The sequence below is a fragment of the Pygocentrus nattereri genome, chromosome 8 (assembly GCF_015220715.1).
Source record: "Pygocentrus nattereri isolate fPygNat1 chromosome 8, fPygNat1.pri, whole genome shotgun sequence".
Lineage (NCBI taxonomy): Eukaryota > Metazoa > Chordata > Actinopteri > Characiformes > Serrasalmidae > Pygocentrus > Pygocentrus nattereri.
Window position 1 is genome coordinate 8,735,967 of NC_051218.1, and position 26,650 is coordinate 8,762,616.

The window sequence follows — 26,650 nt, forward strand, 5'->3', positions numbered from 1 at the left end:
ACACTATATTTCCAAAAGTATTCACTCACCCATCCAAATCATTGTATTCATGTGTTCCAGTCACTTCCATGGCCACAACTGTGTAAAACCAAGCACCTAGGTATGCAGACTGCTTCTGCAAACATTAATGAAGGAATGGGTCACTCTCAGGAGCTCAGTGAATTCCAGCATGGTACCAGGATAGGATGCCCTCTGTCCGACAGATCCAGTTGTGAAATATTCCACAGTCAACTTTCAGCAGTATTATAACAAAGTGAAAACGAGTGGGAACGACAGCAACTCAGCCACGAAGTGGTAGGGCACGTAAAATGACAAAGTCAATTGCTACAGACCTTCAAACTTCGCCTGGCCTTTAGATTAGCTCAAGAACAGTGTGTAGAGAGCTTCATGGAATGGGTCCCCATGGTCCCCAAGCTTTACATCACCAAGCGCAGTGCAAAGCAATGAATGCAGTGGTGTAAAGCACCACCACTGGATTCTAGAGCAGTGGAGATGTGTTCTCTGGAGTGATGAATCACGCTTCTACATCTTGCAATCCATTGGTACACAAATCATGTACTTGAGTTAAAGTAGAGATACCCAAGGTAAAATATTACTCCAGTAAAAGTAGAAGTCCTTACTCTAGACCTCAACTTGAGTAAAAGTACAAAAGCATTTGCCTTCAAATGTACTTATGTATCGAGTGGCTCTAATAGCCTTTTTACAAGCAAGCAAAGTTTCAGTTTAAGATTTATTTGTAATTTAGTTACAAGTTTAATAAAAACTTGCTTTCAACACAGGTTCACAAATACGTTTTCCTTTACTGTATTGCAGCTGTAGGTCTCTGTTCATAAACATAAACTAGCTGAAACTAATTTAGTATAGAATGAAAGTATTTGTATAAATTCAGAAAAAAATACACATGACAGTCACGACTGCATATGCGTACATATTTCTATATTGTATATACTACTATATTCTATATTGTATCTACTACGAAGTACAGAAACTAATTACATTTACTTAGTTACCATCCACCACTGTTACAATCCGATGGATGACTCTGGGTTTGAGGAGAATGGTTTCCAGGAGAACGGTACTTGTCTGACTGCATTGTGCCAAGTGTAAATTTTGGTGGAGGGGGGATTATGGTGTGGGGTTGTTTTTCAGGAGTTAGGATGGGACCCTTAGTTCCAGTGAAAGGAACTCTTAAAGCTTCAGCAGACAAAGAGATTTTGGACAATTTCATGCTTCCAACTTTGTGGGAACAGTTTAGGGACGGCCCCTTCCTGCTCCAACATGACTGCGCACCAGTGCACAAAGCAAGGTCCATAAAGACATGGATCACCAAGTTTGTTGTGGAAGAACTTAACTGCATTGACCTCAACCCAATAGAACAGCTTTGGGATGAATTAGAGCAGAGACTGTGAGTCAGGCCTTCTGGTCCAACATTATTTTCTGACCTCACAAAAGCACTTCTGGAAGAAAGGTCACAAATTCTCATAAACACACTCCTAAACCTTGTGGAAAGCCTTCCCAGAAGAGTTGAAGCTGTTATAGCTGCAAAGGGTGGGGTGACATCATATTAAACCCTATGGATTAAAAATGGGATCTCACTCACTTTCATATGCGTGTAAAGGCAGACGAGTGCATACTTTTGGCAATATAGTGGATCTGTTGTTGCATTGGTTCACTTCCAAAGATTTAGATGTTTATGCAAATTTTTTATCAACAAGGAAAGTGAAATCAAAACAAAAGCCATAAAAGGTTGGCTAACCGTAGTCTAATTGCTAACTGACATTTGAGAGCATCCAAGTTCAACATGTTCAGGTTTTTACGTGCACTGTAAAACAGGTTTTGTGAAAATAGTAATTATCAGGAAGTGTGTTTTTAGTGCCTCTGGATGTTGGTGTCATCCATGCTAGAATGGCAATGTGGTATGAGACCATAAGATTAAATGGCATGTAATGAAAGATGACCTTTTATTTTTCAAATTGCAAAGTTAGTAATCAGTGGCCTAATTTGGCTAATAGTTTGCTTCCTAGTTTGCTTAAGGCAGGTAAATATAAATGCTAATGATGTTAGCATTAGCCGCCTACCTAACCTCTAAAAAATTACAAACGAAAAAACATGGTACACTGACATGACAGAGGAACCATGAGTATGTTGGGAATTTAGGATTAAGGCTGAGATAGTAGATTGTAACTTAGTGAAAAATGAGAAGGAAGTCATTTGTCAAACTACAATCAGAACATACATGCAGTCATACATGCAGTGAGCTAGATGACTGAGGAGGCAGATTAATTCTGCACTCTGAAATACACTTCATAATACTAAGTTATCAAAACAAACCCACCTTTTCTCAAGCTGCTGTTAAATGTCTACAGTACTGTGGTAAAGTCAGAGACATGCTTCCAATATCCACTGTTAATGAGTAATTAAAACTACTGGGGCTGTAGTGAACCTGCCTCCTGGAAGATGATTTGGGTAACATTTGGGTAGCACGTATTAACTCTTGTGTGAGGTCTGTGGGACCCATTTTCAATGTTTACTAAAAGAAAAAATTGTGTGATTTGTCATTATTTCAACCTCAGATTCTTTGGCTTCGCTCATTTTCAGCAAAGAACATATAAAATAAACCATTTTCAGTGACTTCACACTGTTCACCCTCTACACATTTATATTACACATGTGGTGTTGGGGTGATCCTGCATAGAGAAAAAAGTGTGGAGGTGCTGTGTCCTTCACTCTGTTCTCCTCCTAAATGGCCTGCTATTAGTGTGTATGTGTGCCTGTGTGTGTATGTGTTTGTATATGTGTGCATGTGTGTGAGGACACGTGGACAACATGAACAGGCTGCTGACTGGCTACAGCTGCTAAAGGAGAACCCTGTGCTGGTCACTTGTGATATTTTAAACATCTGGTATTTTTACATAAATTGTTATTGCTGTACTGACAGCAATAATGCAGTGGTTCCACTAGACCACTGAGTAACAAACACATCAACACCACACAAGGCCTAATACTTAACAAATGCTTTAATCATAGTAAATTAATGCTTGGAATAATACTTAACACATCGGGAAATAGTGAAGTGTATATGTTAAATATGAGTAACTGTTAATAAAGACAGTCATTTATTAACATAATTCTAACTCAGTCTGTTAATTATGCTAATTATGTTAATAGGGGCATGTGCTGGAGGTTAGGGAACCAGCCCTGTAACCAGAAGGTTGCTGGTTCGATCCCCTCGGCTGACTTCTATGACTGAAGTGCCCTTGAGCAAGGCACCTTACACTTGCTCCCAGGCGCCGTGGATAGGGTTGTGTCCTTAAATCTTAAATATTGTTCATGTTGTTTCAGTACGGTTTGCATCGTTAAGGCCGTCTATATAGCCAACAGAGTATTTATGTTCAGGCATAAATTCAGTCACACACATTGCATAGTAGCGTCATTGTCCAAAATGTCATTGTCATGTAAAATGATTACCTGTTATTTTATTAAGTATATCATAATATATTTAACATACACATTAAAATCTTATATTACACACACACACAAACACACACACACACACACACACACACACACATATATATATATATATATGTATATGTATGTATGTATATATGTATATATATATATATATATATATATATATATAAAATGAATATTTGTGGCATATTAATTCAAGATGAAGATAAATGCTGTTAGTATAGGGTTTGTTTATCATGTGACATATTGGTTTACCTTTATCAGATTACTGGTAAGGTAATGGATATGAATGGTTTTATAATCAAACAAAATAAATCTCAATTAACAGAATATATATATCCATCCATCCATCCATTATCTTCCGCTTGTCCGGGGTTCGGGTCGCGGGGGCAGCATCCTAAGCAATGAAGCCCAGACCTCCCTTTCCCCAGCCACTTCCACCAGCTCTCCAAGGGGGATTCCGAGGCGCTCCCAGGCCAGCTGGGCGATATAGTCGCGCCAGCGTGTCCTGGGTCTTCCCCGGGGTCTCCTCCCAGGTGGACTCGCCTGTGACACCTCCCGAGGGAGGCGTCCAGGAGGCATCCTAACCAGATGCCCGAACCACCTCAGCTGGCTCCTCTCGACGTGAAGAAGCAGCGGCTCTACTCCGAGTCCCTCCCGGATGACTGAACTTCTCACCCTATCTCTAAGGGAGAGTCCAGACACCCTGCGTAGGAAACTCATTTCGGCCGCTTGTGTTCGCAATCTTATTCTTTCGGTCATTACCCAAAGCTCATGACCATAGGTGAGGGTGGGAACGTAGATCGACCGGTAAATCGAGAGCCTTGCCTTATGGCTCAGCTCTTTCTTTACCACAACAGACCGGTAAAGAGCCCGCATCACTGCTGACCCAGCACCAATCCGCCTGTCAATCTCCCGCTCCCTTGTACCATCACTCGTGAACAAGACCCCAAGATACTTGAACTCCTCCACTTGAGGCAAGAGCCTATCCCCGACCCAGAGAGGGCTCTCCACCCTTTTCCGCCTGAGAACCATGGTCTCAGATTTAGAGGTACTGATTCTCATCCCAGCCGCTTCACACTCGGCTGCAAACCGATCCAGCGAAAGCTGAAGTTCGCGGCCTGATGTCCCCAATAGGACCACATCATCTGCAAACAGCAGTGATGTGACCCTGAGGTCACCAAACTGGACACCCTCCATCCCTTGACTGCGCTTAGAAATTCTATCCATAAAAATTATGAATAGAATCGGTGACAAAGGGCAGCCCTGACGGAGTCCAACTCTCACTGGGAACGAGTCTGACTTACTGCCGGCTATGCGAACCAAACTCCTGCTTTGTTTGTACAGGGCCTGAATGGCTCGTAGCAAAGAGCCATGTACCCCGTACTCCCGAAGCACCTCCCACAGAATACCACGGGGAACACAGTCGAATGCCTTCTCCAGATCCACAAAGCACATGTGGACTGGTTGGGCAAACTCCCATGAACCCTCCAGAATCCTGGAGAGGGTGAAGAGTTGGTCCAGTGTTCCATGACCAGGGCGGAACCCGCACTGTTCCTCCTGGATCCGAGGTTCGACTATAAGCCGGGCTCTCTTCTCCAGTACCCCTGCATAGACCTTGCCAGGGAGGCTGAGGAGTGTGATTCCCCTGTAGTTGGAACACACCCTCCGGTCCCCTTTTTTTAAAAGAGGCACCACCACCCCAGTCTGCCAATGCAGTGGCACTGCCCCCGATGTCCACGCAGTGTTGAAAAGGCGTGTCAGCCAAGACAGCCCCACAACATCCAGAGCCTTGAGGAACTCAGGGCGGATCTCATCCACCCCTGGAGCCTTGCCACCAAGGAGCTTCTTAATTACCTTAGCGACTTCGGCCTCAGTAATGGACAAGCCTATTCCCATGTCCCCAGACTCAGCCTCCTCACTGGAGAACATGTCGGTGGGATTGAGAAGGTCCTCAAAGTATTCCTTCCACCGCCCAATGACGTCTTCAGTCGAAGTCAGCAGCACACCATCTCCACTATATACAGTGCTAGTGGCACACTGCTTTCCCCTTCTGAGTCGCCTGACGGTTTGCCAGAATCTTTTCGGAGCCGACTTAAAGTCAGTTTCCAAGGCCTCACCAAACTCCTCCCATACACGGGTTTTTGCCTTGGCAACAACTGAAGCCGCAGATCGCTTGGCCTGTCGATACCTGCCAGCTGCCTCTGGTGTCCCACAGGCCAACCATGCCCGGTAGGACTCCTTCTTCAGCTTGACGGCATCTCTCACCTGGGGTGTCCACCACCGGGTTCGAGGATTACCGCCCCGACAGGCACCAACTACCTTACGGCCACAGCTACAGTCAGCCGCTTCAGCAATGGAGGAACGGAACATGGCCCATTCTGAGTCAATGTCCCCCACCTCCCCCGATATCTGGTCAAAGTTCTGACGGAGGTGTGAGTTGAAGATCAATCTGACAGGTTCTTCTGCTAGACGTTCCCAGCAAACCCTCACTATGCGTTTGGGCTTGCCTGGTCTGACCGGCATCTTCCCCCACCACCTGATCCAACTCACCACCAGGTGGTGATCAGTTGACAGCTCAGCTCCTCTCTTTACCCGAGTGTCCAAAACACATGGCCGCAAGTCCGATGACACGACTACAAAGTCAATCATTGAACTGCGGCCTAGGGTGTCCTGGTGCCATGTGCACTTATGGACATCCTTGTGTTCAAACATGGTGTTCGTGATGGACAAACTGTGGTTTGCGCAGAAGTCCAAAAACTGAACACCACTCGGGTTCAGATCAGAGAGGCCATTCCTCCCAATCACACCCCTCCAGGTCTCACTGTCATTGCCCACGTGAGCGTTGAAGTCCCCCAGTAGGACAATAGAGTCTCCAGGAGGAGCACTTTCAAGCACCCTTCCCAAGGACTCTAAGAATGCTGGGTACTCTGAACTGCTGTTCGGTGCATAAGCACAGACAACAATCAGGACCCGTTCCCCAACCCGAAGGCGTAGGGAAGCTACCCTCTCGTCCACCGGAGAAAACCCCAACATACAGGCACCGAGTCGAGGGACTATGAGAAAGCCCACACCTGCCCGCCGCCTCTCACCATGGGCAACTCCAGAAAAGAATAAAGTCCAGCCCCTCTCAAGGAGATTGGACCCAGAGCCCAAGCTGTGTGTTGAGGTGAGCCCGACTATATCTAGCCGGTATCTCTCAACCTCGCGCACCAACTCAGGCTCCTTCCCCGCCAGTGAGGTAACGTTCCAAGTTCCAAAAGCCAGTTTCAGCAACCGAGGATCAGAACGCCAAGGCCCACGCCTTCGGACAGTGCCCGATCCACAACGCACCGAACCCCTACTACTGCCCCTCCCATTGGTGGTGGGTCGATGGGAGGGGGGACTCATGTAACTCCTTCGGGCTGGGCCCGGCCGGGCACCATGAGTAAATGCCCGGCCACCAGACGCTCGCTGGCGAGCCCCTCCCCCAGGCCTGGCTCCAGGGTGGGGCCCCGGTAACCCTGTTCCGGGCAGGGTACACAAGTCCTGTTTTTGTGTCTTTATAGGGGTTATTATGGATCACACTTTGTCTGACCTGTCACCTAGGACCAGTTTGCCATGGGAGACCTTACCAGGAGCTTTTGCTCCAGACAACATAGCTCCTAAGATCATTCAAGCACGCAAACCCCTCCACCACGATAAGGTGGTGATCCATGGAGGGGTCTGTGAATTGCATTTGACAAATTACCATGGTAGTGTTTGTTCTTGTGGTGCTCCCAAACACAGAGGAGAGCACTCTCTAGTACCATTAGGTCCTGTTTGTACCGATCTTAAGCAGGTGCCAAAAACCATAGAACTAGAACCTTCAGCATTGCACTAATGGGATAAAGCACAGTTTCAGTTTCCTGTTTAATGAAACACAGTAATAATAATAAAAAAAAAAAAAGATATTAATGTATGATGTGGGTACCATAATTAAGAATAATAAATATTGGTTATTAGTCCATGTAAATATTAAATCATGATTTATGTAGCTCAAAGGGCATAATGGTCAAACAAAAACAGAGCACCAAATAAAAGATTCACTACCAAGCTTTGTACGTAAAGTGGTACAAAAGTGGTTTAGTACCCTGAACGTTGCCGGGTATATTAATGAAAACATGCAAACAAAGAGAATTCATTCTCCACCCTGGTCCTGTCACCTTTTGACCTGTTTATCCAGAGTTTACCCCTTAAGCATATTATTTCCAAGCATTTTACCTTACCAACCTAAGCTGACCCTTTGAACCCCTGACACAGAGCAGAAACACGAACAGTAACACGTACAGTTCGGGTCCACATATAACCTGTTATTAGTACTTAACTAATGAGTATACATTAATTAAAAAGTGCATCTGATATAAATATGATACATTTGCAAAATCATGGCAGAACATATTCATGCATCATCCACATTATAGACTTATTACCAATGTCAAAAAAGGTAGTAAATATGATTGGAATATTAAAGACTGTATAATTTTTGGTCAGCTGGTCCGTCACCCGTGGGGATGTTATGTTCACATTATGTTTACATGCTCTTGTGCCTGACTTAGGGGCTTATATGTGACCTAGGTCACTGTGATTACTTTGCTTAGAAAAGCAAGGTGAGTACTTAGTGCCTAGAAAGGATTAGGAATTGTTAAAAGAACAAAGAAGACAAGGCCACTGTGCTGAAAAAGCATCCGCATTATAAACTTAACAAACCTCCTTTGTGCTCACAAAATGTGTGGCACATTTTGAAATACTCAGGCTTCCTCATTGTGGCCCCAGAGCAGTACCACTTTACATAATAATGAAGTTCATTTTCAGTTTCATTTTTATAGCACTTTTTACAACAAACATGTTTCAGAGAAGCATTACAGACGTGTGGGAGTTGCCTCTTAATGAGGCCCCCATCACTAAGAGAACCACTGAGAAGAACCAAGGCTCAAAAGGAAAATTCCCTAAAGAGCACAAAGAACCACTACGAAGAACTGAAAATGAAAAGGAAAACTCTCTAAGAGCATGAAGAACCTCTGAAAAGAGCCAAGGCTCATAAGGAAAATTCCCTAACAGCATGAAGAACCACTGAGAAGAACTGAGAATCAAAAGGAAAACTCCCTAAGAGCATGAAGAACCACTAGGAAGAACAAAGGCTCAACAGGAAAACTTCCTAAGAGCATGAAGAACCACCAAGAAGAACCAAGACTCAAAAGGAAAACCCCCTAATAGCATGAAGAACCACTGAGAAGAACCAAGGCTCAAAAGGAAAACTCCCTGAGGGCATGCATAACCACTGAGAAAAACCAAGGCTCAAAGGAAAACTCCCTAAGACCATGAACAACCAGTGCTCAAAAGTAAAACTCACTAAGAGCATGAAGAACCACTGAGAAGAACCAAGGCTCAAAAGGAAAACTTCCTAAGAGCATGAAGGACCACCAAGAAGAACCAAGACTCAAAAGGAAAAATCCCTAAGAGCATGAGGAGCCATTGAGAAGAACCCATGCTCAAAAGGAAAACTTCCTAAGAGCATGAAGAACTGAGACTCAAAGGACAATTCCCTAAGAGCATGAAGAACCATTGAGAAGAATCGAGACTCAAACGAAAGCTCCCTAAGACCATGAAGAACCACTGAGAAGAACTGAGACTTAAAAGGAAAAAGTCCTTAAGCGAGTGCAGAAGAAACACTGAGAGGAACCATAAGACAAAAGGAGAAACTTCATAAGAGCATAAAGATGAAACACTGAGAGGAACAAAAATGTGAAAGGAAAATCCCCTTAAAAGCGTGAGGACGAAAGACTGAGATGTTTCAAGACTCAGAAGAAAGGATCTCCCTAGAGGGAGAAACACAGAGAGGAACCCAGTTCAGAAACTGAACCCATCCTCGCCTAGGTCATGTCGTACAGTGCTGTTAGGATACAAGTAAGACAACTCAGTATATTATAGTGGCACTGGGATCATACAGAGGAAAGGTTAGTGAAATAAACCAGTGACCAACATTGATTCTAGTGTAAGCAGAGCCTTCAGCCTGGATATGATACCTTAAAGAAAAAGTTTTAATAAAATTGACACTGTTTTATACAGTCTAGATAGCAGAGTTGTTCTCAATAGCAGAGTTGTTCTCAGGTCATACGTAATGCACAGGTGCTACTGAAAGAAAATCTTTGTGATACATTTACCCCTCCAGCCTTCCAGGCACTTTATTAGTTTTGGTTGAAACCAGATTTACCAGCTTGCCTTCTTCTGTATATCCGCTCTGGCTCTGCACACTGTGGATGTTTGTTTCTTGTTACCCAAGACGTTAAGAGTTATTTTAGGGGATAGATGATTAGGCAACATTGTGAATATTACTGATTTTAATGCAAATTGTTTGTGTGTCTCCTGAACACTGTGGTAGTTGTATGAATGTGTTTAGCCTCAGAGCAAAATGGACCAAATAATAATGCAACACATTGATTCCCATATATGGAAGAGCAAGATTCAATACCCCATTCAAGCAGTAGCACCATTACTACGTGAAAGACTCCTAATGTTGCATTTGCCCATCACAAAAAGCCTGGATAAGAGTGTTAAAAATATAAATGTATTCTGAGAAAGACAGGAGGATAAATAACTAGTCCTTAAAACTGCCACCAAGGGTTCCTCATGTAGTGATGTAGAGGCTTTAGTTATTATTCATGTTTTTTACTTCTCACTGCAGTAAAAGATTTGTTTACTTCCAAGTTTGCAGATCTCACCATCTGTCATTTCAGAAAGAGTGAATGAGATGAAAAGTATCAAGTTTTTTAAGCTTTATCAACCAGACTCAGCACACATTAAGCTGATGTCATGATAATGATTAGCAACAATTATAGTTATATAATATCCTGCCCTAGTTCAAAGTCCCTAGCCCAAACTACTCAGGTAATTAAAGAGCCCTTCATGAATCAGACATGTGAAGAATAACACAGCACAGATCAGCAGGTCTGCATAGCACAGCAGTTGGCAAAGCTGTTTTATCTCTGCTCATTGGCTAAGAAGTAGTCAGGGCACAAAGTTGGAGTCAGAGTGTATCTACTGGGGTGGGACCAGTTCAATCACAAATGGGCTACTGTGGTAGTTATCCATGTAATACAGACATGTGAAACTGGGGACCTTCCAGGCTAAAGTGCTGCAGAGATTAACGTTTACCCTCATCTAACGCTCTGAATTTAGTTCATGAAGGCCATGAATTAGCCGATGAGCTGCAGTGTTTTGGCCCGCGAGGACTGATGCTTGACATGTGATTTAATGCATAACACTGATCAGTAATGATGCGCTGAATGGAAATTCTTGGCCAAGACAGAAACTAAAATTCAAGACTCATTCAGAAACGAAACTGAACACTGAAAAAAGCTGACAAATAAAAACAATTCACATAAAACAAACTTACTAAAATTATTACAGTATGCAGGACATAGTATTTGCCATAAAATCCAACATCTTTAACAGTGAACCGTTGGTCGTCCATACCAAAGAAGGCATGCTTTGACATTTCATGTTGTGATTTGAAATTTATGTTTTTGGTCAAAATTGGTCAAAAACCAAAAGTGGCACTTTTTCAGTGGCTAAAATTTCGCTTCGTCCCCTGATCAGTAACCAGCCCTTGGCTATCCTATATCCTTTACCATTTACGGAAAAGAACTAGCTGATTTGCACAGAATATGCTGTTTGCTGCTCTTTTGGAGGCAGCCAGGTTTGACCCAGTGATTTTACAGGGGTGGAAAAAAAGAAAAAATGAAAGAGTGGTTAACAGCGTTCCTCTATGTGTACAATAGGCTTTATCAAAATAACAAAATATGTTGAAATTATGTACACATTTGAATCAAGTAAATAAAATACATCACTTCAATATTTTAGGCCATGGATGTTGCTCATTTAGGTTGCCTTCACTACAGGTTACTCAGCAGTCTAATGATAAAGCTAGTCAGACAGCAAAGTACAAGGTAACGTAATAGGCGACCAAAAAAAAGAAGCTCACCTGTGTTTAACGTATTCCAGTTTTCACTGGCTTTGTCTCAGATGGAATCCAGCCTACAACCCATACACACTCAGCTGCCAAAAGTAATTATTTAATATGAAAAATGCGGAATAATTGTAATATAGTCACCAACACATCTTACCATAGCCTACATTATGTGCTGTAGCTCACAAGGCAGCTCTGCTGAAGGGACACGGTTGCATGGTTGAAGTGAATGTACCAGGCAAATTTTGTTGGATTTATGTATCATTTTTACTGCTGAACAGTGTAAATGATATTGATTAAAACCTTCAGTTACGTGATCCACACAGAGCAAGACAAGGAAACAAAAGTACTGTACAAAATCAATGTAGAAATTTATTTAGATGCTTTAACAGTTTCTTAATGCATAAAAACAATGTTTATTGCCTCATTAAGCAACATGAACAGCCTGTTTTGACCTGTTCTCTCCTGTTAATCATATAATAATTATTGAGTGTAGTGCAAACAGACAAGTAATCAGTAACTGTTTGAAGGCAGGGTTTCACCATAAGAGTAATTGTTGACACAGGGTATGTAGAACAACCTTTATATGATGGCCGCTTTATTGATGATGACTGACCAGGAGGGTGTCAGTTCTTCATGTCACTGGGTCTAAAACCACGTTTAAACATCGTAATTTTTTTAAATGTCTGTTTTCTTGTAGTATGTGGACTTGAACTCTTCTAGGAATCTGCTGATCCTTGGTTTTTCAACCTTCAGTGGCCTCGTCCTGCCAACGTGGTTTCATTCCAACCCAGATGTGATTAACACAGGTAAAATGTCTTGCCTTCAAAGCACTAAGAATGTGAAGACGTCTGTAGAATCAGAATTTCTGAAATCCAGTTACTGTATTGAATGAAATTGAATGCACTTCATTGTCTCATTTGAGAACTTTCATTTTTGCTTCATTGTGACTAAATATCTGGGGGGGGGGGGGGGGGGGGGTTCTCCTCAGTCTTATCTGTAAAGGGCCAGTGTGGCTGCAGGTTTTCACACCAACAAAGTATGATCACATGATCAGCTGTTTAAAGACAGGGACAGACTGATTAAATTAGTAGAATCAGCTTGTTTGGAATGAAAATCCACAGTAAGACTGGCTCTTTGTGGATAGGATTGGACACTTCTGCAGTAGCACAGGAGGGAGGCTGTTTAAAAACCCAGATAAACTGAGGCAGCACCCCCTGGCCCATTGCTGATGCTTTAATACACTGGTAACGCTTTCTTTTACAGTCCTCTAAGTTCTAGGTATTAACCAGGTAAGTGTGAGGTACAAACTCCAAAGTATTAGGTAATTATTTTAGATGACAAGATGGTAAGTACCAGGTTAGTCTAAATTAATTACACTGAAATGTCTCACAGGTTCTAGGTATTACTCAGCTATGGGTAAAGTATAAATTACAAAGTACTGGGTAATTATTTTAAGTAATAAGATGGTAAGTACCAGAATAGTCTAAAACTATTACTTTGAAACGTCTCACAGGTTCTAGGTATTACCCAGGTAGGTGTGAGGTAGAAACTCCAAAGTGCTAGGCAAATTATTTTAGGTAATAAGATGGTAAGTACCAGGGTAGTCTAAATAAATTACTATGATATTGTGTGAAAAGAACTAAACAGCAATGTGTGGGACTTAAGACATAGTGTACGTTGTAATGTACAGGAATTATTCTGTCAAAAGACAGAGTTGCCAAAAAGTTTTAATAAATTTCCATTGTGATGAATCCTGCTTTCTCTTACAGTCTGTTTACACTTGCATAACAAATGGCAATTTTTCAGAACTTTGTGGGAAGAACTCAGTAAAAGCATAGAAAGAGTCCCTGCTTTCTTTTACAGTTCAGATTCAGTTTAGTATCTAGGTAATAGACAGATACATACTATTTAAGACTCTACAGATTTGAGTGACCTGAGCTCCAACTCACATCCTATTCATTCTTTTGAAGTCCCAGGTAAATACATTATAACACAGATGCATTTCTTATAATGTTGACAATCTAGTACCTTGTGTCAAACACAAGGCCCACATGCCTGATCAAGAACCTGTGAGACATTTCTTAATAATTAATTTAGACTACACTGGTACTTACCATATTGTCACCTAAAATAATTACCTAGTACTTTGGAGTTTGTACCTCACACTTACCTGGTTAATCCCTAGAATTTAGGGGACTGGAAAAGAAAGCGTTACAAATGCACTTGATCATTGGCTCATAAAGAAGTCTTTCATTAGCTGAATCAGGGATGTAGAGACAACACAGAGAAAAAACAACACACATGCAGTACTGTGGTTCTAAAATGTCATTTGCTGTCACAGTTCTAATACAACTGCCTGATCATAATGAACTATTTTCCAGTTTTTATCTTTCACAATCGCATGTTTACACCTCAACAAACAATCTGAATTAGGCACATTTTTAATAATTTGAATTGTGGCAAACACTTATAAATAAAAGACACATCATGGGTCTTACTCAGTTCTGACTGGTGCTGTAACATGTTCAGAGCTGGGAGGCAAGATACAGTACTGTGCAAAAGTCTGGGCATTAAGTACAAGTTATGCATTTTTCTCTAGTTAAAGTATCAAATCTACCAGTATTCGGGTTGTCCACTCCACCTTTGTGCACCCTGCTGCTGCTTTAACCCTTCATTACTTTCTATCTTATAACCAACAAGTTACACCTCTGTCCTCCCAACAAAAAGTGCCGACATTGTTATTAGATTATATCCTTAGATGTTACATGATACACTTGTATAAGGAAGGAGGAAGTGAAAGAAAAACAAATAACAGACAGATAAATAAATAAACCTAAACCTTTGAGTGATAGGAGGAAATCAAGATCTGAAAAATTCACATATATCCTTTAACTGTACGAAGAAACCGCAGTTCCAAAGAATGTCTATCTGTCAAAAAGCTGTTACTGAGAAAAAGTTTAAGACTAAAAAATAAAATTACACCATCACACGTAAAGCTGGATTACTGAGATGGCAAAAAAAGTTCCACAGAATAGAGACTTCAAAAAACTGAAAGCAAGTCTCCTTAAAAGAATGGAAGCTGGCAAAGGGATATATTACATGCTGGACGTTTTTATATTTAGCTGAGGCTTCTGTGTTTTGTGTTAAGTATATGTTTTCCGCTTTTTTCGTAACACTGAAAAACAAATCATATGTTCTTAATAATTCATCGTTATGATCATTTGTACTTGATTATTTGCACGGCTTTGTAACTAATCAGCTAATTTCACCACTTTAGATTTGTACTGTATTAGTAATAATTAACAAAAAAAGACGATTAACCCCTTAAAATCCCAGGCTTATGGCAGAATAAGACTTATTATTTAGTGACTGCATGGACTACAGTGCAACTGGCCAAGCTACTCTTAGCTTATAAAATTGTGTAATAAGACTTTGGGCTCTGGCCATGTAAGGAGTCATGTTGACAGGGGCTCACCTGTTTTTAATTTTCAAACTCTTTAAATGGCCAAGTGCACGTTGAGCTTTCACATATCATCAGACATGGTATGGAAACGTGGGAAAACCTCAGCAGGAATGTCATTTCGGAGTCAGCTTGACTCGAACTTTGTCTGTTCATGTGTGCTGTGTATTTTCTAAAACTGCCCAGTATGATCATATGTTCCTTTATCAGTATGCTGTGTTGTGTGAGCCTTAATAATTATACTTATCTTTTCAAAAAAGAAAAGAATGTGCAGACATGGATTATGTGTTCTTTATATATGTATGCAGAACATGTTAGATATCAACTGGAGTTTTGAACTTTTGAACTCAGCTTTTCTGCTATTGAAAACGTGTTTCTACTCATAGCCTCTTTCTGCTATTCTGTCGACAGAATGGAAATTATATATTTTTATTCATTTTTTTCCACCAAAACTTGGATGCTCTTATCTCTAGCGAGCAGTGAGGGGCAAAAGGGGAGGTGAGAATACAATAATGTTGAACTTGTGTAAATGTTGACTTGTTTATAAATGAGAAAAATTGAGTCCACTTTTAGTTTTGTAAAATACACATTTCCATCAAAATATATTCCATCAATGTTATTCAGTACAGGCAGAAATTGCATTTTATTGCTACTATGAACCCGCTTAAATGACCACGACCCACCAGCAGTTTTGCTACACATTTATATAACCAGATTAATTATCTTGGGATTTTAAGGGGTTAAAATGAGCTCTTACATATTTATATTTAAATTTAGCTGAAATGTTGATAAGTACTTGTGGCATATAAATACATACATTTATAATGATTAGAATCAGCGGTTTGTGTTTAGAACATGTGCTTGTAGGAACAATTTTAAATTGTTGTAGAACCTTCACATTATGTGCAAGTTCTGCAAACTTTAAAAAAAGGCTCTTCACAACCACGTATCTCACTTACAAAAACAAAATATCGGCTATTCGTTAAAAGGTTATAACTAAATGTGGTTCTGTGAAATAGGACCATATTTCACACCTAGATTTTAAAGGAGAATTTCACAGATGTCTCTGAAAGGTTAGGAATATTTTGAATGGTGCTTGAAGAAAAGGTTTTGGTATAAAACATGTATGCTGCAGAGGTACATTCAGAATGCAAGGCAAAATTGAGAACCTAAAGAAAATGCTTTTTTTCAGATTTAACACTGTTTAACTATCATCAACACTACATATAAAAACTCAAAAATCACATGTTGGTTCGCTGGTCATTTTGGATAGCAAATAAAATGGCTATATTTGTGTTGTAGCCATAACTGTAAGCCATGTAGTAACTGGTTCACTAGCCACTGTAAAGAAATTAGTAAGGGGTCTTAACAACTGTGTTATGCAGAAATGTTTAAGAAATTCTCATTTTAGAGCCCTGTGATGTGTTCACAGCTATGATGGGTCATTCGGTGCAAGTAGCCCATGCAGCAAAGGCTTAGCGTTAGGAGTGAGGAGCATTGTCTGGACTCTTAAGGCAAGGCCTGCTTATCTGCCCAATCCTCTTTAGAAGTCTCTGTTTTACTGTAATCTCCTCACTTCATTTAGGAGTGGACCTTCTCCTAATAGTGCCTTTTTCAACATCACACCCACCTGACCTCACACTGACCTTTGGCCTAATCTTTCTCCTATTGCATGGTAAACAGTGCTCAAGGTGCCAAGCTTTACCATAAACAAAAATGTCCTATATTAGGCACCCTTAAGCATATTACAGACAGTCTTTTGGCCTTAACGCCCTAAGCTGACACATTGAACTCCTGACCAAGTGAGCTCATCGTAGCATTCGTCAGATGGACAGTAATCAGCCAGGGAACATCCATAGCCAATCTTTTTGTTAACGCAGACATGCATCATATGGCCCTGTGCACTTCCATGTCTTACTCTATGCTTTGTATGTATGTATGACCACTTTATATGACTGTTTTGTTGACCGTGGGATGTATTTTTAACAGGCATAACAGAATTGGATCAACTAATCATGGTGCTTTTCACCACCCACATGTTCATTGGTGGCTTCTTTGGATTTGTTCTGGACAACACGATTCCAGGTAACTCCCACATATAATGACCTGTGAGTGAAACAGAAACTGTACTGTAAACTGAGAAATCTCTTTTGACAGGTCCTAAAGCAAAGCCTCCCTTTTGACACCTTGAGACATTTTCTAAATTGTTACTCATTAAATCCAGCTGTAATGATGTTGGTCCAAATAAGGCTTAAGCTTGGCCATAAATCATAAATCACCATTCATTTAGATCACACCTCTGGACTCCTGCCAGCTTTACGTGTGCCTTCTTTTCCTCTCGTTCTCTTTGCCTAGGGACAGATGAGGAGAGAGGAATAAAGAGCTGGAGGAAGATGGTCCACGGCATTAACAGCGCATACTTCAGTGATCATTCCTGTTACAATCTGCCTTTCTGCATGAACCTCCTCCACAGATTCAGATTCCTTCAGCACTTTCCCTTCCTTCCTCACCTTAAGTCTCAGGACCAAGGGACACACCTTTAAAACCTGAAGCTTCAGATTAAGCTCATTGCAGTTTCCACAAAGTTTTCTGGATACATTAACAATTTACTATAGTATAGGCCTCATTTATTAGGACGTTAATTACAGATTTTTTTATAACCATGCTGGTTTCTGCAGACATGAGGTATGAAAGCATGTGAATATGGTCATTGATTTATGGCCAAGCGTAAGTCATGCTTGAGAAACCAATCCAACATCATTAAAGCTAGACCTGATGTTGAGTTAACAATTTAGGAAAGATCCCGAGGTAGAAAGGGAGGCCTTCTTTTGGGGCCTGCCAACAGAGGTTTCTCAGTTCACAGTACAATTTCTGTTGAAGTTGTTATCCAGAGATAAGAAATATGTTGTAGGATTCCTCTTGCATTCTTTCAATGCCTAATGACTCAGATAGTTCAATCTAAACATGCCCCTAGCCAACAACTACATGTAAGATTTCAGATGTCTTCCACATCCATAAAGTGTGCTTGAGAAAAAGTTTCACCTGGGTTTATTTTTATGGCCTGCTGCTATACACCGTCAGTGCTGAATGAGGCACATGATTCTGTTTAATGTTGTTGTTTCTGAGCGGTTTGCCAAAATATCCACCCTCTTGCAGTGTTGCTTCAGTCAAGTATTTGCATTGTGCAAATAGCATTTGTGCCTTCGCCTATAATACTGTGTGAAAGTCAGAGACCACCCTTCATTTATATAATTTCCAGTCAGGATATCCTTTAAAGTGCAAGGCATTCATTCATATTTCCGGAGACATTTCTAATTGATTATATATAATCTGATTATATAAAAGGTAATCTACTTGCATGAGAAAGGGGAAAGTCAAAGGAAACCAAGGGCCAACCTCATTACACCCCTTGTGCATATCATCTAGCCCTTACCCCTCCACTTTACAAGTTCACATCTAGGGTTAGGCTACATAGCCCTAGAAACGGAGGTTTTTCAGGGTGTTACTCCAAACAGCATTAAAAAAAAAGAAAAACCAGCAATACAGCTGATCATCTCACCTCAACATCACAGAGCATGGTCAGAAGCAGATAATAGCAAAATATCACTGAAGATTTCTTTATGGAAAATGCTGACATTATATTTAGTTACAGACTATTTTTAATAGAAATTAAATAAATGGAGGGTGGTCTTTAACTTTAGCACTGTACTGTATGTACTATAACATATAACTCACCAGTCACACCTGTTAATTACTTTACTGTTTTTAGAAGAATTTTTGTTAAAGAGAATCATTTTGACTATTTTATCACAGAATGGATACTTGATAGATGACAACATAAAGACATTCTTTTGAAAATCAGTTTTGACTTTCTTTCTTATTAAATCAGACTTATCTTTGTACTGTGTTGAAGGTGTAGCTAGTATCACATTTGTAAAATTAAATCAAAGTCCAAATTATCTCTGAATGTTGTGTATATTTCCCAGTAGAGGAACCCTTATCTCATATGACACATCTAGAGACTCCATTCACATGCACCGTTACTGCCACGGAGACCAAATCAAGATACATTATCTATACACAGATCAGACATGATAGCATTCTGAAACATACTGAACTGGCCCCAAAGCTCCGCAGATTAGATTAAGAAAACTCCTGGTGCTATAATGGTGCACATCTAAAAATAATCGTAACCTTAATCCATTTTAGAGGCTGAAAAGAAATTCTGTTCAGAAAATTGAAGCGAGGTGGAGGAGTGGACTCGGTGGCTCCACAGCATTCATTTCGTTTACCTAAGGACGCTCTGTTTTTCAGAGGCATTTGCGTCAAAGCAACAGCAAAGGACAGAGGCTGGCATGAAAGGAATTTATGCAATAACATTTGTGTTTGGGAATAGCTTTAGTCATGCTTGTGTTGCTTGAGAATATTTGTGACTATATCATAACATTAAGCCCAAACCACTTTCAGTTAATCACAATAGGTTTTAAATGTGTCTGCGGTTGAGGATCAGATGCCTCGGTGGCATGGTTTCATACAAACAGGCCAGTTTGACGATTATTCAACATGTCTGCATAACTCAGTCATGGAGATGTAAACTGAGTCATTCAGACTGGTTTGAAATTTGATTCTCTGCAGAGACGCTTAGAAACTCCGGTTTGTTTACAGTGGTGGTGATGGGAACCAGGGGTCACAGTGTCTACAACACATATATGGCCATTTTATTTACTGTCTAAAACCACCAGTGAGCCCTACACAAGTGTCTCTTTTATATGTGTTTTTGTTGATGGTTAAATAGTGACAAATCTGTGAAAAAATGTATTTTCTTTAGTTTCTATTTTGCCCTTTCTTCAAGCACCATTCCACATATTCATAACTTTTTAAATTGGTGAACTTTTCCTTTAAAAATAGAAGTGCCAAATATGGTTCTATTTCACAGAAGAACCACATTTAATTCTCTTAAGAACCATTTTAAAGAATGGGCTAATAAAGAAATATTTAAGTAAATGAGATGTGGCTGCGAAGAGCCTTTTTCAAAGTAATGTAAAGGTCCTACAAAAATTCATTCAAGGCATATACTGTTCTTGAACCTTAATACTGTATTTACTGCTATATACTGTTGTAATTTACACAGAACAGCTGATTCTGTTGTTATTAATCTTAATCTGTATGTTTATGTGCCACACATACTTAACCCAACATTTGAGTATAATTTCAATGTTACTATGTGAGAGCTAATTTTAACCCCTTAAAATCCCAAGACTATTGCATACTATGGTTAAATGTGCAGTAAATACATAAACCGCAATGGTGAAATAGACGTAAATCTGAAAAAAATGTATTTTTGGGACTGTTTTGCTTTATAACACCTTGCATTTCATGAATGGATTTAAAAATAAGTTTTAGGCTAAAATGTCAAAACTATTGTAAGTCAATGGCTTTGAACATATCAACATCAAACCACTCAGAATTACCTTGTTTATATCTTAGCCATTTAATTCTGCAGAAATCACAGGAACTCCTCTATAATATGCAGATGAGTGTTTTACTAAGCTCATATAATAGCTGGGGAGTGACATACCAAAACATAAACTTACACATATCTTTTAACACCTATAAATCCCAGGCTTATCACATACTAAGGCTTATTATTCATTAACTACAGGGACTTTAATACAAACCAGCAGAGCTATTCTTATGTTATAGAAGAGTATAATAAAACTTTGGGCCTGCCAGTCAGCCCTGGCCATATAAGGGGTTAATAAGCTCATACAATAGCTGGGGAGTGACACACCGCACAAAATACACAATATCTATTAATGCTGCTGTTTTGGCTCCCGTGTGGTTCAACCAACAGTTTGGACATTGCAGGTTCAATTGAGAGTCCAAGATAGCATAATTAGCCTTGCTCTCTCTAGGTGGGTAAAGTAGCCCACCACTGCTCAGATGCTAGCCATGATAAGCATTTAGTGTTCTCCTCCAAGCATGTTGAGCTGTCCAATAACTTTACATTAGTGGTGGCGCTTCATGTGTCTCGACAAACACTTTCACCTTCCCAGTGTGGTAGCATCTACAAGTAGACCTTGCTAATGGGTTATTACTATTATTACTAATTATTACTAATTAATATTATTACTAATATTACTATTACTATAACTGTTTATTACTAATGATGAGAAAAAAAACACGTAGGAATACTGTTTTAAGCAGCTGGGATAAAGTAACAACCCAATCTCTATCTACTACATCTTTAACATTTGGTTCATTACCACAGACAATCATTCTGTGGTAAAAGAACATGAGAGCAGAACTGTAATAGAAGCCAATGGGTGGCTGCTTCACCATTCCTTTAAAGCCCTGTGGAGGTCTGTTTAATAACCCCTTAACATTCCAGGCTTATTACATACAAATGCTTATTACTCAGTAACTACAGGGACTTCAATGCAAAGTGGTTGAGCTATTCTTACGTTATAGACGTGTGTAACCTAGCTTTGGCCCCTCTGGTGGACCCATGGCCTGATATGGGGTGAAGGTGAAAAAGCAGAAAAATGTGTGATAGAGCTGGACAGTGAATTAAGAAATGGATCTAGTGTCAGGGCTGCATGAGATCTTCCAGTTATTCTGCATAGGGTGGAGTTTCTTTAGACTGCAGGTCTGTTTACTCAGTTAATGATCTTAGGAGCTTATTATATTTAGTAAAAATGATAGATTATTCAGTAACTACTATGAAACTAATATGCAGTTGTGAGAGAGAGGAACTGAAGTCTAGATGTGTTGATTAGCTCTCTACCAGCTTCACCACATCCACTTTGTGCACTTTTACTCATATTGCAGGGTTCATAATATATGCACTGTAAACTCCAGGACATAATCCACCTGAATGAATATCCTGAACCTCGTCTGTCATCATAAACTGCACATGTTGTAAACATGCACATGCCATAATATTTAGTACTAGTAGTAGTGTTACTGCTATTATATTTAGTAGATGTTGTAGTAGTGTTATTGCTATTATATTTAGTAGATGTTGTAGTAGTGTTACTGCTATTATATTTAGTAGATATTGTAGTAGTGTTATTGCTATTATATTTAGTAGATATTGTAGTAGTGTTACTGCTATTATATTTAGTAGATGTTGTAGTAGTGTTATTGCTATTATATTTAGTAGATATTGTAGTAGTGTTATTGCTATTATATTTAGTAGATGTTGTAGTAGTGTTATTGCTATTATATTTAGTAGATATTGTAGTAGTGTTATTGCTATTATATTTAGTAGATGTTGTAGTAGTGTTACTGCTATTATATTTAGTAGATATTGTAGTAGTGTTATTGCTATTATATTTAGTAGATGTTGTAGTAGTGTTATTGCTATTATATTTAGTAGATATTGTAGTAGTGTTATTGCTATTATATTTAGTAGATGTTGTAGTAGTGTTATTGCTATTATATTTAGTAGATATTGTAGTAGTGTTATTGCTATTATATTTAGTAGTAGTATTAGTGTTATTGCTATTATATTCAGTAGATATTGTAGTAGTGTTATTGCTATTATATTTAGTAGATGTTGTAGTAGTGTTATTGCTATTATATTTAGTAGATGTTGTAGTAGTGTTATTGCTATTATATTTAGTACTAGTAGTAGTGTTACTGCTATTATATTTAGTAGTAGTAGTAGTGTTACTGCTATTATATTTAGTAGATATTGTAGTAGTGTTATTGCTATTATATTTAGTAGATATTGTAATAGTGTTATTGCTATTATATTTAGTAGATGTTGTAGTAGTGTTATTGCTATTATATTTAGTAGTAGTAGTAGTGTTACTGCTATTATATTTAGTAGATATTGTAGTAGTGTTATTGCTATTATATTTAGTAGATGTTGTAGTAGTGTTATTGCTATTATATTTAGTAGATGTTGTAGTAGTGTTATTGCTATTATATTTAGTAGTAGTAGTAGTGTTACTGCTATTATATTTAGTCGTAGTAGTAGTGTTATTGCTATTATATTTAGTAGTAGTAGTAGTGTTACTGCTATTATATTTAGTATATATTGTAGTAGTGTTATTGCTATTATATTTAGTATATATTGTAGTAGTGTTATTGCTATTATATTTAGTAGTAGTAGTAGTGTTACTGCTATTATATTTAGTCGTAGTAGTAGTGTTATTGCTATTAGATTTACTAGTAGTAGTAGTGTTATTGCTATTAGATTTAGTAGATGTTGTAGTAGTGCTATTTTTATATTTAGTAGTTGTTGTAGTAGTAGTGATATTGCTATTATATTAAGTAGTAGTAGTGTTATTGCTATTATATTAAGTAGTAGTAGTAGTGTTATTACTATTACATTTACTAGTAGTAGTAGTGTTATTGCTATTATATTTAGTAGATGTTGTAGTAGTGTTATTGTTTTTATAATTAGTAGTAGTTGTAGTAGTAGTGTTATTGCTATTATATTAAGTAGTAGTAGTAGTGTTATTGCTATTACATTTACTAGTAGTAGTAGTGTTATTGCTATTATATTTAGTAGTCGTAGTAGTAGTAGTAGCTGTAGTAGCTGTAGTGGTTGTAGTAGTGATGTTATTGCTATTATATTTCGTATTGTTTCATTATTATAGCTTTTAGTATTAAAATCATGACTGTGATTCCGAGACTCAGCCATCAGTCTGTGTGCTTTGTGCTAGTCATGAAACAAGGTGCAGTAGAAGCTGTCGTGACCGCTATCCGCGGTGCCATGCAATGATGGCCTAATAGTTTGTTGATGATGGATCAGCCATGATGCTGTTGATCTCTTTCTATCACACCTACAATAAAAGTTTTTAAGAAGACATGGACACTTTGCTCACTTTTTGTATGTATTGTATGTACTCTATGCAACATAGCAAATTGGAAGAACTCCATTTCCAATTCTATGACAACCATATGAGGCGTTCAGTATGAAGTAACACTGTAGAAATCCAGCTGCTTTGCCTGGTTCTTTCTCCGTGTGTGTATTTCTGTGTGCGTGCCTAACTTAAGTAGCATTTGTTTTGTCACCCCCTTCCACTCACACATCCGCATTTGTCTGAGAGGATATAGTGTAATTGCCGGATAAGAGTGACGTTGGCCATAAAAACCAAGTCACTCTATACAAGATTCCACTCGGCGGACCTATTGATGTGCACTCTCAGCTGATGACGGGTGGACCAGAGGGAGACGTCAGTGATATTAAATAGTTTGCCTTGTTAAGATACTGTCTTTTTTCCCAGAAAATGCTTCTGAGGGAAGAGGGGAATATTATATTAGCAGGGGAATGCATGCTATGAAGTAAGTAACGGGGACATTTTTCCTCTGGGAAAGTAAAGGACGGAGCCGCAGAGCTCTCACTGGTCGGCTGTCCCGCAGCCAAATTAGGCTTTTCAGAGGGCTGCGGCAAGCTTATGAAGCCTGCTTAATTCACCTCAAGGTGAGTTCAATCTAACACGTTCAGCCAATGAGGAGGCTCAGACAGAAGGGAGCCATAATACTGAGGATAAAGAAAGATTTTGAGAGCCGGGTTAGCATGAGGCCAAGGCTGAGTAGTGAAGAGTGAATAAACTATTTCAAAAAGCACAATCTGATATAATAAAAGACACACATAGGACACATCAGTCAAATCTCAAAGGGTTGTTTGGCTATCTTAATTCTACGAACTACATTGGTGAAGAAAATGTTTATTGCACTGATTATTATTATTAATAATTAGGTACATTCACCCCATTAAATCCCAGGCTTATTACAGCCTCATTTCAGTCTTCTTCCAGCTTTATTATTCAGTAACTACCTAGGCTTCAATGCAAACTGAATAAGAATAACTGCAAACTGAGATGTTTTTGAGTGGTAGGAATGCAACAATACAATATATCGCACTGTATCAACTTTAACAGCAGTGTATCGTTATATCCAGTTGTTTGTTGGAACATGATCACTTTTTACTGAAAGCATGACAGTTGTAATTTTTGTAATCACATTAAAGGTAATCACTTAATAAGAGTTTCATTAGGACATTATTCATTTCACATGATGCAGTTACATCATACATTTCCTCTGTATAGATTATCCATGCCTGTCCAACATTTTTAAAATATGTTTATCTTCAGTCTGTTGCTTTGCATGTTCTTGGTTCTCAGAGGTAAACTAAATTCTCTATTTCTTTTGACAGAAACTAACTATATAAAATATCCACTTCTTCAATCTTCACAAATATCTACATTGTACCCACCTTGCTCCCTATACAACCTACTTAAAAATATTGCAGTAAACTTAAAAAAATGTCAAAGTAAAATGAAGCATTTCAGTCCATAACAATTAGAAAAAATGACCCCAAAATCACAGGGACCTGAGTAATATAGGAATAATGTAAGGGTAATTAAAGTACTTTACATGGTGTAAAAAAGTAAAGTCCAAAAAAATCCCATTACAGTTTGAGAGAAGTAATTAGTAATTTGTAATGGATTACTTTTTTAAATAACACTGGAAATATCACACCTATTATGTTAACTAGTGGCTAGTGCAGGGGCCAGCAACAGCAACATGTGGCTCCGGAGCCGTATGTGGCTCTTTTACTGCCCTGTTGCGGCTCCACAGTAGAATTAGATCTTTAGGTAAAAATAAAATAATCCTCCTTTGCAGTAGAATAAAGCTCTACTGATCATTCTAACACAGTTTTAACAATAAATGGTCTTAAATGCTGGAATTAATGTCGAGAGACATTTTACAAGAATCTGTTCTACTTTTGCAGAAATGCAGCTGCAGCTGAGCTAAAGCTTAAAGCAGAGTAAAGTAAGTCTGCGTTTTCAGTTTTTTAGCCTATACTAGTGCATACTGAGACACATGTACAGCTAGGATGGTAAAATGGACATTAAATGTTGTGGCTCCCAAATTGGTTTAATTTTTGTTGAAAGAACAAAATGACACTTCTTAACATTTGGGTTGTAACCCCTGGACCAGTGTGTTAGCTTGGGACACTATAATACACAATAAAACATTAACATTTTGACATACGGTGCATTATCAGCCACTTATTTGCTGTATTGAAAGTGATCAGGTTGAGACACCACAACTCAACACTATGGGTCTGAAAGGACGTTTATCTGTCAAGAAGGCATTACTGAGAAAAGAAAACAGACAGAAAAAGAAGACAGTTTGCACCAGAAAACAAAAACTGGACTTGCAGAGATGTGGGGTGAGGTTTTATGGCCTGTTAAGTTTAAATTTGTTGTTGGGAATACTTGGATTGTGCGGATCAGAAAACGCAACCAAGTCTGAAGTTTGGAAGTGTGGAAAAATATCCCTGCAGATTTCTTTGAAAAAAATGACAGCAAGTCTCCTGAAGAGTATGGAAGCAGTAATAAAAACAAAGATTAAACACAGTAAATACTGAAAAAATCATGTTATATTTAGTTGTTTAGGCTTCTGAGTAGTATTCTATTAAATATATGGCAGTGGGGGACGAAAGTACACAAACCATGTACTTGAGTTAAAGTAGAGATTCCCAAGGTAAAATATTACTCCAGTAAAGGTATAAGTTCCTCCCTTTAGACCTCCACTTGAGTAAAAGTACAAAAGTATTTGCTGTATTTAAGTACCAAAAGTAAAAGTACTAAAATATTAATTATGACTCTAATAGTACATCAGCCTTTTTGTAACAAGACTGGCTTCATGAACTCATTTCAGGTGAAAGTCCTCCAGCGTCTCTCTTGTAAACCAGTCTT

General features: G+C 39.0%; 1 protein-coding gene across 1 annotated transcript in view; it reads left to right on the forward strand.

Moving 5' to 3' along the window:
* The window catches only part of si:dkey-106n21.1 (solute carrier family 23 member 2), a 61,833-nt gene extending 42,950 nt beyond the window's left edge, over window positions 1-18,883 (forward strand). Inside the window, exons 10-12 of the mRNA XM_017717711.2 lie at window positions 12,162-12,270; window positions 16,914-17,009; window positions 17,280-18,883. Of these exons, the coding sequence (XP_017573200.1) occupies window positions 12,162-12,270; window positions 16,914-17,009; window positions 17,280-17,467 (393 nt within the window). The 3' untranslated portion in view covers window positions 17,468-18,883. The remainder of the gene's footprint in view (window positions 1-12,161; window positions 12,271-16,913; window positions 17,010-17,279) is intronic.
* The last annotated feature ends 7,767 nt before the right edge of the window (window positions 18,884-26,650 follow it).